Genomic DNA, 15,917 nt, shown 5'->3' on the forward strand with positions numbered 1-15,917 from the left:
CCACCCCTCGCCCTCGGCGGTCTGTGAGAGAGAAGCGCACAGCAACCTGCACGCGTGCAGATATTCTCAAATGCGATTCCCAGGGGCAAATGAGCCATTGTGGGGGAAGCTGAGTGCGAAAGCAGATACCGAGGCACAAAACTACATGTCTGGAGGTGTCGGTATTCATCCAACTGCTCCTCTGCGAATGCAAGTGAGCTGAAGTGACTCAGGTGCCAGCTGAAAACAGCAGGTCACGTTACAGACCTGCTTGTGATCTGCTTTTTCTAATTCACCCCTTTTCAATTTGTCCCCCTTTAACATTGGCAGAAAGCTTTTAGGACACTAGCCTGGCGAAAAATACCACAGAAGGAATTCCTATACAGGAGTAAATTTAATAAAACCACCACCAATTGTTTACTTTAACATAGCTCTTGTTACAGAAATCATAAAAATGGACTCAGTAGCTAACTCATTAGTTCTTTCCCCTTTTAACTGAAAAAAAATCCCCCACTGATTTCAATTTCTACTGCACTAGATGGAGTGTTAAATATTTGCCAGGACAGTATGCCCAATAATTGAGCCCAAAACAAACACAAAGACAATTTCATCATCTTTCCTTTTCAATGTTACGACTTGTTATAATGTAAGTGAAACTTAACAGCAAGGAACGTTCCATTCGACAGATGAAAGGGCGAGGGAGAGGAGATCCACAGCTGCAATCTTTCAATAGTCTTTCAAGAAGTGGTGCAAAATACCCCTCCTTTTCCTGCCTCGGAATAAAAAAAAGGAAAAAAAAAAAGCCTAAACACACACTTCCTATAGGTTCAGAGCGCGTGTCCTGCGTGCATGGGTGGGAACAGCTGAGTTTGAATTGGGCAGGTAAAGCGGTATCAATCTGGGGAAAAAAGGCAAAGCATCCTGAATCACGATGTACATTCATCACTAATGCAATGCACACGGGGTTAATGAGTGTCAGGAGCTGGAAGTGAGCGGAGGGGTCCGTTGCCAGCAATGGATACGCACAAAACCACGGAGGCCATGGACATAAAGGAACCGCAGGAAGAGGAGAAACCCAACTTCTCTGGTAAAAGCCCTCAAAAAAGTCACTACACCAGCACACGCTTCCCCCACCCCATCCCAGGGAAAACAAAACAAAAACAAAAATAATCAAACTGAAAGAAAATGCACAGCAAATAGACATAATCTTGAAGATTTTTAAAGAATAAATATTTTTTTGTAATTAAACATTATGCAAACACGTGCCACGCTTGCTCTTTGTCCATGCATATGCGCTATATACAACTTTGAAAAATACTGTGTTGTCCTCTTTTTGTTTTAAAAGTCATATACAAAGTTTTTTTCCTTGCTGCGTACCCCCCTCCTCCCCTCCCCAAGAATCACCTTTACAATGAGCCAATCAACATTCATTCATGTACTTGGGTGGCAGAGAGGAGGAGGGGGGAGGGAGAGACATCCCCCCTTACCAAAGTACATCAAAATGGCTGGTTTGGACATGAAAAGCAGTGTCAAGAAACTGGTTTAAATTTCATCTGTACTACACACAGGAAAAGAAAGATAGAAAAGAAAAAGGAGTCGGCTTGGAGAATGAAGCTACGTTACAAGTTAAAGTTGGAGGGTTTTTTTTAGTGCGTCTGTCACACTCTTATTGGCCGCCTAGAATACTGTTGTACAATGGTTTATCTACCTTTTTATTACAATATAATTTACTTAAAGTTTCTGTTAACAAAACAGAATCCCGGTACTACAGACCAGCGGTGTAATAGGCGTAGTGCCTTGTGTGTGTATTTTGTTTTAATCGCATGAGCACTCTAGATGGTAAAGTTTTCAGAGTTCATTTTATGCAGGGCCAGTCTCAGTCCTCAATGTACTCCCACAGGTCCTTCTCGTAGCCTTCATGCACGTGCTGCAACAAAACCCTTCGTCGACTCTCGCAGTATCTGCAGCAAAGGGGACAGCACAGAAGAGACAGGTTAGGAAGCACGGCTTATTCTGCGCATCAAGTTATGCGAACCTAAATTACGCCTCACTTTCGAAAGAGGAGATCCCCTGAGAAGGGCTCTGTATGTGTAGCCAGTTAACAGCACTAATTAAGACTTCAGTTACTCCAGTTGCTAAGTCAAGGTCCCTGGCTGGAAAAAACATCATGCAAATCTTGAGTTTCCCATGCAAAAAGATCCCCAAAGCCTGTATAGCCGAGAACTCTTAATTTCCATTAATAACCAAAAAAATGGAGAAATAGCAGCTGCAATTTGTAAGAGCCAGAGCACAGGTTAGGGGTGACACCCGAAACGGGATGAGGGTCTCAACGTGCACCACTGCCGACTCACCGAGCCACGTCAAAACAAGCAAACCCAGCAGCTAGCTGGGCAGAACCTCGGGGCTGCCGACCCAGTTTGAATCGCCTCCAAAATCCCAGCAGAGGTGGAAGCAGTCAAGCTTTGACAGCTGGCTACAGAAAGGGTCCTGGCCTAGTCGGCGTTCAAATTTTACCTCACGCAGCAACTGCTGGGCCTCTGAGAAGGGCACTGTGCCCTGCAAGGTCTTCTCATCTACACTCCCTCAAACAGACAAAGCCGCAAATTAAACTGATCCCAGAGTTAGGTACAGTCCTACCAGGATCAATGATACTGAGGAAAAGTGATATCATGGGAACATATCAAAAGCTGCCATGTTCATTTCAGGTGCGTTAGCCAACTAAAAAGATAAAAGCAGAGAAATGTTTAAAGTAGTCAGGTTCCAAGAGCAAATCAGAAATAAGCAGCAGGCATTTCTGGATTAAACCCCTTGCAGCGGTGATGCCAAATCGGATATCATCTTCGGGCACACCGGGGACAGGCCACATCCTATCGGCTGCTCCCGAGGCCCCAGGTGCAGGCACGTAGCTGCCTCGGCAGTGCGCAGACAGCACCCTACCGCTAGTGCCGCAAGCTGAGCCCGTTCAGTTCGGGTCAGAGCAACGTGCTCTAACGTGAGAAACCAGAACTGAGGAGATGACTGCTGAGTCACCAGGTCCTCCTGGGAGGCCGGTTCAGTCTCTGGGCATGTGTATCTGCCAGGGTGGCATCTGAGGGGCTTTCGCAGCTGGAACGCTGCCTTCTCAGCAACAGCAAACACCCTGCCTCTCCCCGAAGCCAGGTGCACAGCAGAGGCACAGGAGGAATCTCCGAGCATATTGCAGGAGACTTGAGCAGAAGGCGATCCTTGATCACAATACATTAACATGTGGGCATGAGTGTGAAAAGTGTATCACGGCAGCCTGAACTCGGAAGCATCTCACTTTAAGTTGCACTCCTAAGACTGTTAATGTTCAGTATCGGATCGGATTGACTGCTTTATCTGAATAAAACCATTCTGGCTCTTCTCATCGCTATCAGCTGTTGCAACATAAAACATCATACACAAAGTCCCACTGATTTTATGAAGCATGTGATGGGGAACATGCACAGTAACTGCTTTCCCAAACTTCAGTTGTTTGCTGTTGGTGGGGTTTAATCCTGTTTTCTGGAAATGGCATGAACTTCACAAGCTAAGAGATCAAAACAGCTGAAACCAAATTAGCTCGGTGGTCGTTACTGCAATTTCCCAGAGTTCTTTAAAACCCATCTGCCCCCCTTGACAACACCGTTGGTCCCAATCTCGCATCAATATACTGTAACCAGCACGTGAAGTGCACTCCGCAGGATATGATTAAGACATGACTGAACTCGTTAATTAGGGACCTGCGCAGGCTTGACAGATGCATACTTTCATCCCAGAAACATGCAGGCAGGTTTGGGATACTATGTCTCAGGCAGTTCAAGCCATATTAGGTTTTAATTTGTTCTCGATAGTTGTTACCATCCCTAGAAGAACATCCAGTTTCACAGGGCTTAAGCAAACAGCAACATGAGCTGAGATCCCAACTTAACGGCAGGCTAAAAGTTACAAAACGTCTCAGAGGAGAAGGTCCAATAGAGTTGTCCAGTCCTAGCTGCAGGCCCACTGCAGGTAGTGACTATTTCCACACTCCAGAGAATCCCTTAGCCACTAAAGCTCATTTTACTTTGGCAGTGGGCTTTTTTCTTTTTCCCCAAGTTAGACATAACGAATTAGTGACTCTGGCAAAATGCCTCAAAAATGCAACCCATAATCCTGTGACTCATCCATGTTTACAACTTTGTATTTTTCCACTGTGCAGAAGTGATTCCCTAGGACTGGAAGACGCATGTGTGGCATGCGTGTCACCTGGGCCCCAGTTCTTCAGTTCTTTTCCACAGTTGAGAGCAGGTTGCTCTCTCCCTTTCTCTTTGGCACAGCTCCTCTCCTATACCTACATTTGCTCAGGGGACAGACTGGATAAATGGACCCAATACACACTGCACCGTTGAAAGAAAACAGCTGATCACTGTCTTATGGCAACACATCCTAGGCAAAAATTGACAGTGGGGAACAACAAAGTTGCTCCTTGTTCTTCTGTCTTGGTCCTGGCCGCTCCCAGGGGCTCCTCCTGCGTAAGGGCAGTAACCAGAAGCAACGGCTCTTCACACACAAGCCTTTTCCATTACAGGCTTGAATCTTCTGGCTACTGCTCAGTGGAGCAGATATAAGGCAGAGGTGGGAGCCTCCCTCGGAGGGTATCACCTCCCCGAGGGCTGGTCCCAGCCGGGGCACGTAACAGTGCTGCCAGCATCTGCACGGGGGCTTCACTGCTGATGATCTCAGGGGCTGGCACGCGACACTACCGCTGCTCTCAGATGCCCAGGGACTGGCTGCTGATCTCAATGTATGGCAGAAGGCCAAAAGCAAACAGCTTCCCAGAAACGTGACTCTGGAGAAATCTATAACCTGGCAAGTACACATGCCACTACGAATCACATGGGATGGCAAATACAGGTGCTAGAACAGCTTTGAGATAGATGATTCAGAAACAAACCTGTACTTATCCTGTACTTTCTGCTTTATGTCTTGCAGCGAATCTTGGGATATATCTCGCTCAAGGTACCCAGAAAGCACCTCTGTAGCATTCTCTAAGTCTGCTTGGTTATTCTGTAAAGAAAAAGAACACCGGGGTTTTTTTAATTTGTTTTTTTCCCCAGAAGAGACTTTTCTACAATTCAAATGAAAACTAATACTGGAATAAAAAGCAGGATGAGATCTAAAAAATCTCATTTACTCACTCAAGTAGCCTGCTCTGAGCATCAGAATTGAAAAAGCAGAAATTTCTTCATTCAATCGGAAGAGAATCTGCATATCTACCACAAGGTCTTACGTCTTCCTTGATCTGCAACACCCTAGCAAGCCTACACAAACCCTTCCCTCACTATTTGTAGAGCGTGGTACAAGCCAATTTGTCTTCCATTCTTTTCCTTGCCTATTTAATTTTTCCCAGCATTAGCAAAGACTTTACTGACTCCTGGTGCATGCCCACCAGCATCAGGGCACAGCTTTGACTACTGCTCAGTAGTTCTGCGCACCATTTGCTGAGCGTGCAGCACAGAAGCATTTGGCTTGGGTTCTGCACAAACACTGGTGAAGGATGGTTTTAATCATAAATAGCCAATACAATTTCACCTTTAAAGCAGATTGGACTTCCACGTTTAGACCTTCAAGTGTTATTTTACTGATAGTAACCCTGGGTGGGGGGGAAGGGGAAGCAACACCAGGGAAAGACAAAAATGCCAGAGTTGAGCTTTAACACATTCTTCACCAGTTCAAGCCATCAACCTCGATCCCTTTTTTGTTTCACAACACACCAACTTTTAATTCTGCTTTCTCCTTCTCCAAAAGGCAATGCTGCATAATGCCCAACAGGGCCTCTAATTTTTGCCCAGCAGAATACCAAGACCAATCCACTTCTGTACAATCGTAGGACAACAGCTTCTCCAAGCATTACATCCCTATTTCACTGTAAACTTTGTAATCTCAGTTCCTGAAAAGCTTGTTTTCTCCTACCTCAAAGATAATGGACTGATTATTCTTTTTGAGGTAGAAGGCAAAGACGTAAGTGTACATGAGTGTGGCACGACACTGGCAGAGGACGTCGACTGCTTTCTTCAGGAACTGCACCTCGATCCACGACATATTGTGCTGCTGCATCTCCTCCATTTTCTGCTTCACCTGAGCATAGAGCTTGTGCTCGAAGCGCAGGCTCTGCATGTGGTTCATATAGCGGTTGCAGTAGAACAGGTACCTCTGCAGGGCTGCTCTGGATCGCTGTGTTAATTCCCATTAGGGAAAAAAGAGAACAAATAGTTAAAACAAAGTAATGACTGCAAGAGAAGTAAACCCTTCACGAGGCTCTTCCTGCCCCTGAGAACGAGCTTCCTTTCCAACGGTGTTTCCTCTCCTCTCACACTGGCCAGATTCAGATGGCGCCACTTTGCACAGCACTGTTAACCCCGATAGCGTGCAGAAACAAGAGGCCAGACCTGCTGCAGCTCACTACCACGCAGGGAACTTCCTGGCACAGCTCTGCCATTCTCATTCCCAGCCTTGAAAATAAGTAGAATCACGCTGCTAAAGTCTGATTGGTTTTATTTTCAGCCTCCCATCTCCAATTACAGGACATAAATGCTTCCGGTGTCGTGACAAACAGTAAGAAGCAGCTTTTCTTTTTTTCAGCTTATAAGGAATTCTAAGTAAAAAATGATCGTGCTTGTATTAAGAGGGCAACCCTAGGTTGCCTAGGCCACGCTGATTACAGAGCAGGGGAAAGATGCCATGTGTTAAGTAGTACAAGAAAACCAAGATGACTCAGTACACAGCCATTAATCTTATTTTCTTTTCACTAACAGATCAGCTGAAAAAATGACGACATGTGCACGGTTAAACTTGTACAGCATGGATGCACAAAATCTCAATCCAAGTCACACCTATCTGCCAGAGAAGGGGCTGCTGGAAATGTTTTGGGTTTTGGCTATCACAGCACTTTGACAAAGGTGCAGGATATGGACTGCTGCAACCTGCAGCACACAGCATGCAAGCCCTCCCCATTAAAAGGGTTTTGCCTGTGCTATCCATATTCACAAAACAGTTTAATGCAACTGCAACTTCACCCACAATTTCTACTTATGTCAGGCTTCCAAGAACTGTTATTGGAACAACTGAAGTCTATTATATTTACATTCAGAAGGTATGTCGTGCTTAAAAGCACCTCAGGATTAGCATCAAGAACTTTGCAGTAAAGAGCATTTTACAAGGGACCTCGGGGTTGATGCCTTAGACCCACAGCATTACGATGACTTCATGTGAAGAGCTGTTATAAAACAGGCAAGACAGCATGACAGATAACAACTGAGTTAATGTGTTCTTTAAATTGGGTTAAAGTGACTTTGAACATTTTCTTTGGCACAAAGCAAGAGTCCAAAGCTGCTGCGGAACTTAACTGCCTTCTGGATTTCTGCCCAAATCCAGGAAATTCCGCAGGGCTGATTTATAGGTTTATGGAAAGCCCGAAAGCATGCCACAGGATCGGTGATCTCCCTTACCCACCAAAGGTTATGGACTCACCTCCTGTGCATCCCTTGCTGCCTTTGCATCATCCTCGTTGTAGCGATTACAGTTGTACCTGTAATGGGGAGAGCGAATCCACAGATTTTAGTGCAAACGGATGCTGTGGGCATTACCACTTCCTTGCCTTCCAGCAAGGCATAGTCCCAAACTCACCAGGCAGATCCATGGGGCTCCCAGGGGCCCAGGCACACCCAGCAGAACTCAGCTTTGCAGTTCTGGTTCCGACAGACCATGTGATTGCAGCCCCCATCCTTCTCGATGGTCACGTGGCATTTCGGGCATTCCTGGTAACAGGGCACGGATTACCGTTAACATGGAAAGCAAGACATGATTTGGAAAATGGAAGAGCGGGACACCTAACCGTCTTACGAACTTAGAAGGGTCCCCACAGCAGTAAGGAATCGCATGTCAAGTGAAAGGCATGATTTACTTTGTCCCTTTGATCATCAAGATCCTTTTCCAAGCCAGACCTTAAAATACTTCCAAACTCAGTACAGCTGGGTAGCAACCCCCCCCCCCAAAACAACAAACAAACAACAACACCACCACAACCCAAGGAATAACTCATTTTATATATGTAGCTACCATACATTCCTAGTGGTACACTGGATGGGTGATTTTATGACCTTCTCCAAAATTACAGTAGCACTGATGGTCCATAACAGCCCAGGGGAAGGCATCTGTCTTTCTTCACAGTCAAGTATTTGGTCCATTTCAGCACAAACTTAAAGCATAACTGTGTGCTGATATCATGCTGTTATCAATCTGAGACACCTGCAGTTGTAAAATGTCATCTAAAAAGTATCTGAAAACTCACAACAGAAGTTTATTGTGCTTCAAAGAAGCTTCTGTCAACTAAAAAGACACTTCTCCTGGGGCATTTCCACGTTTGTTGTCAGGCTCCTCTTTTCCTCTTCATGTGACACCTCACTGAAGACTCTTCTACAAGAGCCCACGTGGGGCTTCCTTTTTTAGGTATGAAGTCTTCGCCGAGTGTGAGGATATCAAAGAGCAGCACTGCACACGGAAACTATTCTCCAAAGCTCTCCCTAACACCAATATCATTCTCATGCACCTGCAGCATGCGGCCATTTCATAACTTGATATTCAGCTGGATACCCCATGTAGAACATCAAAAAAATAAGTATTCCCCTAGTACCCCAATAAGCACACAAAGCTGAAATGGCAAAAACAGCCTAAGCTGACTCTACTAGCAAAGGAAGCCAGTCCAACACCCTTCTACCACTTGTTCCTGTCCCTGTGGCACCTCTCTTGCACCAACAACCCAAAGCACAGAGTGAGTGCAGCTGCACCAAACCTGGGCCAAAGAACTCAAGGTTAAACGAACCAACAAGTACAGAAAATGCATTTTAGCACAGATCAGTTCTCAGTCCAGCTCACCACACAGCCACGCAAGGAAGGGGCAAGCAAAGCACCTTCCAAAAGGAACAGCAGTTTATACAAATGTGAAGTTTTTGCAAAAACCACAGTTTTATCTACAAGGTGATACTCAACACAAGCCAAAGAACTGGTAGAACTCAGTAATCCTCCCTTATAAAGCCAGCTGCAGCTCTTGTGCCAGAAGAATACAAAATACCCCACCTCCAATTAGGAGCACGTCTTTACCTTTTACTTTGCAGAGAAGAAATCAAGAGTACAATACCAGCATTCAATACACACATACACCCACTGAAGAAAGAAACCAACATTCTCTACCAGTATATAACTGCTGCTTTTACAATCCAGCATACTGTACTGCATCTACTCCAAGTACCCCAGGTATCATCATAAGATACATTTTCATACAAGTTTTAGTATTTGTAATATAAAAAGTTGTAGAATTTGCACACCAAGAAATATTCAGAAATAGCTCAGGAGGTGCAAAAGACCAGTGTGGTCTCCAGATGTCAGACACAGCCTTTCTCACTGGGAGTAGGGTTGGAGGTTTGCAGTAAGGCAAAGCAGGTTATGAGGGAAAAGTGACAAGGGGGAAGAAGTAAACATGAGAAACGGTGGCCTCTTTTTGGCCAAGTGTTAATTTAAAAAAAAGTTCTTTCAGCTACTTTTGCTTCCTGGTGACTGCAAATTTGCAAACCTGAAGTAATGAAAACCAAGTCTCACTGCAGCCACCTGACCTGACTTTGAAGTTAGCCTTGCTTTGAGCCAAGGAGCTGAACAAGAGGACACCCAGGGGTCCCTCCCAACCCAAAACATTTCACAATTCTCCCCAGCTACAGCAGAGAGATCCACTTGAGTACTAGCATCATTTGTTTGTCTTCGAAGTCTTACTTTGGTCCAACTGCCTGCTCCTGAAGAAGAAGGGTTAAGGACTGGGCAGAAACGAGTGACATCCTACACAACCAGCTAGGTTTTCCTGAGCAAAGGTCTAGTCCTTCCTTTCAAAGAAGCCGGTACGCTTACTGCGCCTGTCTGGAGAGCACTGCCCTCCAGCATTCCCTCCCAGCTATTCAGCCAGGAGATGACGGCAGCGCTCCCGTCCTACCTACCCGTTGCAAGCCGACACTCCCTAGGGCTCGTCTTGAGTAAGAGGGCCAAATCTCAGTTTCAAACCAGAAAACTGGGCTGGTCTTGTAAATAAGATTCCCCAGATCTGCAGCCAAACTACTCTAGAAGTTTGATGAATGTTTCTTTCTGCAGTCACCCCTCCCCTTCTGTCCTCATGCTTTGCTAGTACACTGCATGCTAGCTGGCTGGTTATTCCTTCTGGTTCAGGGTTTTTTGGCTGGGTTGGTTACTCTGATCAGTTCTTCAAGCAGCAAGCAAGCACACAAGGGGATGGATTCAGCCTGCTCTGCTTTCCTCCCCACCACACAGCATTTCTCCAACTACAAACGGAGTAAATGAAGCAGAGTAGCTCCCTTGAAGGCCACTCAGGCAGACAACACCAGTCAGAGAGACAACATCAAGATGTTCCGCTGGGTTCTCTACAGGATGGTTATCCAGCTAGGTAAGGTTGTTCCCAAATAGTCAATCTAGTTTTGTGAACTTTGGAGTTAAAAATGATCTCTCCTTCCAATGCATTGCCCAGTACAATAACTACTTTCCTTTCCCAAGCAGCCCTCCTCTCTTCCCCAATCCTGCACAAAAACATCAGGGTTTAAATTTAAGTTTATCACATCAATACCCTTCTCAACTGTGTGGGTAGATCACAGCTTGGTTAGCTCATCAACTAGGGTGTGTTTTCCATGCAAGAGTGTCATTGCATCCCTTTCACGCACTATGTTTCAGCTCTGCTGTCACTCAAACACTGATCCTGGGGAACACAGTCACGAATGGTTTTCCAAGAGAAGATGGTGGCAGCAGAGTTGTGCAGTTTCTTTTAAACACGTCTCATCTGATTAGATGCCTACATTTGTCTCCCCCACCGGAAGACACAGCTAAATCAAAAAACAGCTGGAGTGATCACTCCTGCTCAGGAAAATCCCACAACTGGAATAATGGAGAAGTAGTGCCCAGACAACCTGCCCACCTGGAGAGGCACAGTGGGACACTTCCACGCCACTTGTGGGGCCATCATCATCTGCAGCTACGTTCAGTTATGAGCACTGAAATTCTGCCTTCGTGTATTTCAGGACAAAACTAAGCTCTTCAGTGTCTCAAAACTGAATGGTGATTACAGCTTCTAGGCAGCACTGGGATGCAAACGAGAACAAAAGACCCTAATTACAGCCCTTGCATTAAAGGGAATGCCATTCTTTTGAAATTTCTGTACTCCAGCAAGCAAAGCACAAGGAAGACAGATTACTCAGTAAACTATACAGACCCATGAAGTTGTGTAAAAGTACATAAGTCAACTATTACTAAAGACTAAGAAAAAGCCATGAGAAGAACATATTAAAGAAACGCTGAATATCAGTAGGAAAAAAAAAGTAGCAACTATTCAAACCACTAACATAGTAACTAAGAGGGATTTATAGATTAAGGAGGATAGGGAAGAAAGATTTTATTGAGAATTATGGCCATGCAAACAACATAATAGCCAGCAAATCAAATTACTAAATGAGTAGATTATTCTGTACATTATCTATCAGGCCACAATGCAGAAGTGACCTCATTAACATTGTTCCACTCCAAACAAATCGCTGTTGTGCTTACACACTGCACTTTGAAACAAAAGCCCGGGCAAACCTGGCAAAAGAGAACAATCCCTATTTTGTCATAAAAGGCTGCGTGTACACAAAACACCTTAAACCTCAGCTGTTGTTCTATGAATAGAAGGATAAAACAGAAACACTTTTGTGTTTCAGGGCAGGTGAAACAGCTTAGTCCTCTCCGGGACTCCCAGAGACAACCGGGGTACACCAGCGTAGCAGCCATATTCACAGTGATGCCTTCACCTACACCCTGCCCTAAACTGAAGCTAGGTCTGAAACTGAACTCAGCTACAGTTACTGCAAAATAGTATACAGAGACAACACCTAGAATCATTGAGCAAAAGGGGATATTTCAAGCATTCGCTCATCTGAAAGGAAAGACGGCAGCTCCGCATCTTGGGAAAGTCACCGTTCACGGTTCTGGCCCTGAACTGCAGCGGTGAGAAACAGAGCAAAGCTGAGTGCTGGAGGATCTACTGGGATGCCAGAATCTCCATGTGTTAGAACAAGCGTAGTACTTTCAGAGAGTACGGAGGGAATACACGTTCAGACATTCAAAAGGGACCTGAAAAGGCACAGAACTGGGTTCATGCCGTTCCGTCTTGCTTTGAGGGGTAAAATGCCCAATAGCTTTTGTTATTTTTGGGAGGGGGGAGAATCGATCTGCTTGTTCTGTACAGCAGACGTTCAAGTCCTGTCTAGCCTGGAAGATAATGAGATGGTGACATGCCAGGAGCCAAAAATGGTAAAGCAGATGCATTTTTAGTATCAGATGAGCAACTTTCATTAACACCAATTTAACTTCAACAGAAAACACTGCCTTGGGTGAAGACAGGCACAGTTAAGATCCCATATCCCTTTCCTTCTTTCTTTAGAATTCAAAGATGCAGAAAGATTAACATCGCTGAAACTCAGGTTTGAAACCGTTTTTTCATTTTCTTCTCCTTTTAGGCTCCTTTCTGGCAGCCCTGATGCACCTTAAGAAAACCAAAAATAAATGCACAAATCCAAGTTTTCTGGTTTTGAGGGTTTGGGTCCCCCCTCCCCAATCCTTTGAAAGTCCACTTAACAGAAGTAACCGATGTGCGCGGTTTCTTTACTCAAAGCCACATGAAGCCAATGACACCAGAAATCTGCCCAGTTTATTTCAAGAAGAAAGGAACAAGTTACAAACCAGGTATGCACAACAAACCGAGAAACGAAGCAGCATGCAAAGCCCTGAACTATTCAACCCTTCCCTAAAAGAAAGATCGAGAATTAAAGTCTTGATGCAGAACTTGTATTGGCTTATCCCAAATTTAAACCGATTTAGTGAAACTGAATTCACATACTCAGAAGTAGCTTATTTTAGGTCAAAGACCATCTACTCCACTGTCTGTTCCAAAAACTGTTTTCTACAAGCAGGAAAAGAAATCTAGCACAGCGATCTCCCAAGTGCAAGTAAATGAACCTGAAATAAATTTTTTTCTTATACAGGAGACCACAAAGTCACTACTCAAATCTCACCGTATTTCATTCAGACAGCTCTATATAATTCATCAAAAAAATGTATCACAGCACTCTGGTTTGTGAGCAGAAACCAATCCAGTTGGGTTTCACTTTTCTATCCTCTCATACAGCAATTGCCTCGTTTTCCTTTCCTAGGCTGTCTCAGGGCAAGCTGGAACAAATTTACCTCATTCTCCTGTTGCAAAGGATTACTAAGAGTTCAAGCACACGTTCCAGGAAGACTGGTATTTTTCTCCTACATCTTGATCCCGGTAAGATAGGAAATTTTCCTCCCTGAACACAGGTCCCATGGGACAAGACTGCAGCTCAGTGTCACACTCGGAGGACTAGAGAAAGCATTTTGGAGAAGCTAGAACCTGCTGGGAATGGCAGCAGCAACGGAAACGTGGCAGCAATGACAAGTGAATTACTTGGAAAAGGGCTTTCCCACTGCAAATGGGGATTTGAAGTCCGATGGGATTCAGTTCCCATCTAGGTGCTTTTGGATCAATCAAACACAGTTTTAGGGCTCGGACTTGCATGCACTGAAGCAAATAGCTGTGGGGGCAAAAGCCTGCCCTCCCCAAACATGACCGACCTGCTTTGCTGCTAGAAGCAGTGCAGAGAGACAGAGAGAGGAAGGACAGACATGCCTGCACCTCAGCTGGGCAATTCACAGCCCAGTGCATTGCTACAGCCTCATGCTACGGCAGGAAAGGATTTCCCCCCACCGCCCCGAGCTGTACAAATATTTGGTTCCCTTCTGAACAGCAGTCGAACTGTGTCACTGTCAGACAGGCGCTTGGATTTCTCCGAGCGTTTGGCCAGCGGCCAGCAGGCGGTTCAGACAAGAGAAGGTGGTGGCTGGCAGCCCCGCCGCGCTGGGCCAGTCTCGTCCTCCGGAGGCTGCGAAGCTCCAATTACACATGTTCCAACAACCAGCCCCGCTCGCACTTAATCATTACAGCAGTGTGAAATTACCGTCTTCCACATCTTCACTGCCCATGAGAAGGCAGAGATCATCAGAGGGGTGGGTTACGTTTCCTGCCAACCTTCCCCTCCAGTGAATCTAGCATCAGTTCCAAGAGAGAGAGAGAGAAGTGGTGCAATATTGTCTTTTAGTTAATTCAACTGATATGGATAGCGTAAGACTCCATAACAGTCGGTTTGCTCAAATGTCTGGTGTAATTACCCTTTTTTTTTTTTTTGCCTTGTTTCTTTTGTATAGCCTGGGCTCCAAAGTACTTTCTTGCCGTAGGAGTCTCACGCAGCATTAGAGGAAGCAGCTTAGACAGGGATGTTCAAGGACAACAGCTCTTGCTCCTGCTGACACAAGACTACAGGAACTAACAGATTAGCTGGGCTGACGCCAGCGTGGCTACGCCATGCTCTTGCTTCCCCACCTCATCATCCTCTGGATGGGTGTTTCCCACAAAAACTTCTTGCTCCTGCTATTCAAGCCTATTTCTGACAGTCTGAGCTGCATTTTAAATAGCGGCCCAACCACTAGCATGGCTCCTAGCTGACAAATTCTAGATCCTGGTTAAAAACAGGGTGACCATCTTGACAACAGTAGTTCTGTCCATGCTTAAAGCTTTGGGCAAGCAAGCTGCCGAAAACCCTACTTCCCTGTCTGAAAAGGGACAAGCCATTTACTATTTCCAGTAGGCAGCATTGCTGGCACGTTATCCACGTCTGATCTACAATAACACATGGGTCCATCCTTTTAACAAGCACAGAACCCAGTAGAGAGCTTAATATCTAACCAGGACAAAACCTAGCAAGCCCAGGGCTCCCCAGAAGAATGGGGAAAACTAACTTTTGCACCCTCAGGTAGAGAGCTCAGACCCTGGTCTTTATCGGCACACGCCAACGTAGGGGCAAATAGAAGATGGAGAGCCCTAAGGCCATCACCGATATCCTCCTTGAGGGCAGCAGCACCTCATCCGGCTGCCTAGGGCAGTTGCACAGGCAAAATAGGCAGTGGGGCTGCAGCAATTTTGCTGTCCCAAATACTTGGTACCCTAGGCTGAAAGCTGCTTTGCATGTGCTTACATCCAGCCTTTCCAAACTATTCGGCTACTCTTCCTCAGGTTTACTACAGGCAATATCTGAAGACCAAGAGAACTTTGAACAAATTTGGTTGCGTTCGTGAGCTACAACACGTCTCTGAACCCACCCACCTCAGAAAAACCAAGTAATGTTCAGCCTCCAAGCAGAGGCCACACAAGCCTCAGTCCACGGAACAGAAAGAAGCAACTGAGATGACAATTTCAGCGTGCTTTTAACTGTGCATTTCAGTGCGCCGGGTGTTTCTGCTTTCACCATAATGCAACGTTCCAGTTCAATGAAAAGCACACAGCGAGCCCCAGAAAGCAGCAGCTCCGCAGCAAACAATGCCATTAACTAGTTACACAACGGAGCTAAGAAAACAAAGCGGCCGTTTCCTCACGCCCTCCCCACCTTCTTCCACCCCCCCTACTTGGCAATCGGGAGGCCCAGGTCCGCTCCTCAGCCTCCCCATGGCATCTGCTTGCTTTGTTTTCTGGCCGCCCTGCCAGCCGTCGGTTTTGCTCTTCCCAAATCGAACACACACGGGCGCCGCTGAAGTTTCAGGCAAAGTTGGGCTAGCTGGAACCAAGGCATTTACATAATAAAATCTTAACAGCTGTTCTGCCAGGCTCGATCTGGAATCCTGCCCAGCGGAAATGAACGCCTCCTAAAAAGGCAAACCCAGGGGATTTAAAGGCAGATGTAAATTATCACAGCCAAATCGAGCCACAGGGGGTGTTAACACGTTTCACACACTTGGAGTCAAGC

At 45.7% G+C, this 15,917-nt stretch overlaps 1 protein-coding gene across 1 annotated transcript in view; it reads right to left on the bottom strand.

Annotated features, from left to right (window-relative positions):
* Positions 1-354: 354 nt before the first annotated feature.
* Positions 355-15,917, bottom strand: part of ARIH1 (ariadne RBR E3 ubiquitin protein ligase 1) — a 65,376-nt gene continuing 49,813 nt past the window's right edge. The window contains exons 10-14 of the mRNA XM_067305187.1: positions 7,648-7,778; positions 7,492-7,549; positions 5,935-6,195; positions 4,916-5,028; positions 355-1,940 (exon numbers count right to left, since the gene is read on the bottom strand). Of these exons, the coding sequence (XP_067161288.1) occupies positions 1,856-1,940; positions 4,916-5,028; positions 5,935-6,195; positions 7,492-7,549; positions 7,648-7,778 (648 nt within the window). The 3' untranslated portion in view covers positions 355-1,855. The remainder of the gene's footprint in view (positions 1,941-4,915; positions 5,029-5,934; positions 6,196-7,491; positions 7,550-7,647; positions 7,779-15,917) is intronic.

The sequence above is a fragment of the Apteryx mantelli genome, chromosome 15 (genome assembly GCF_036417845.1).
Source record: "Apteryx mantelli isolate bAptMan1 chromosome 15, bAptMan1.hap1, whole genome shotgun sequence".
NCBI classification, from domain to species: domain Eukaryota; kingdom Metazoa; phylum Chordata; class Aves; order Apterygiformes; family Apterygidae; genus Apteryx; species Apteryx mantelli.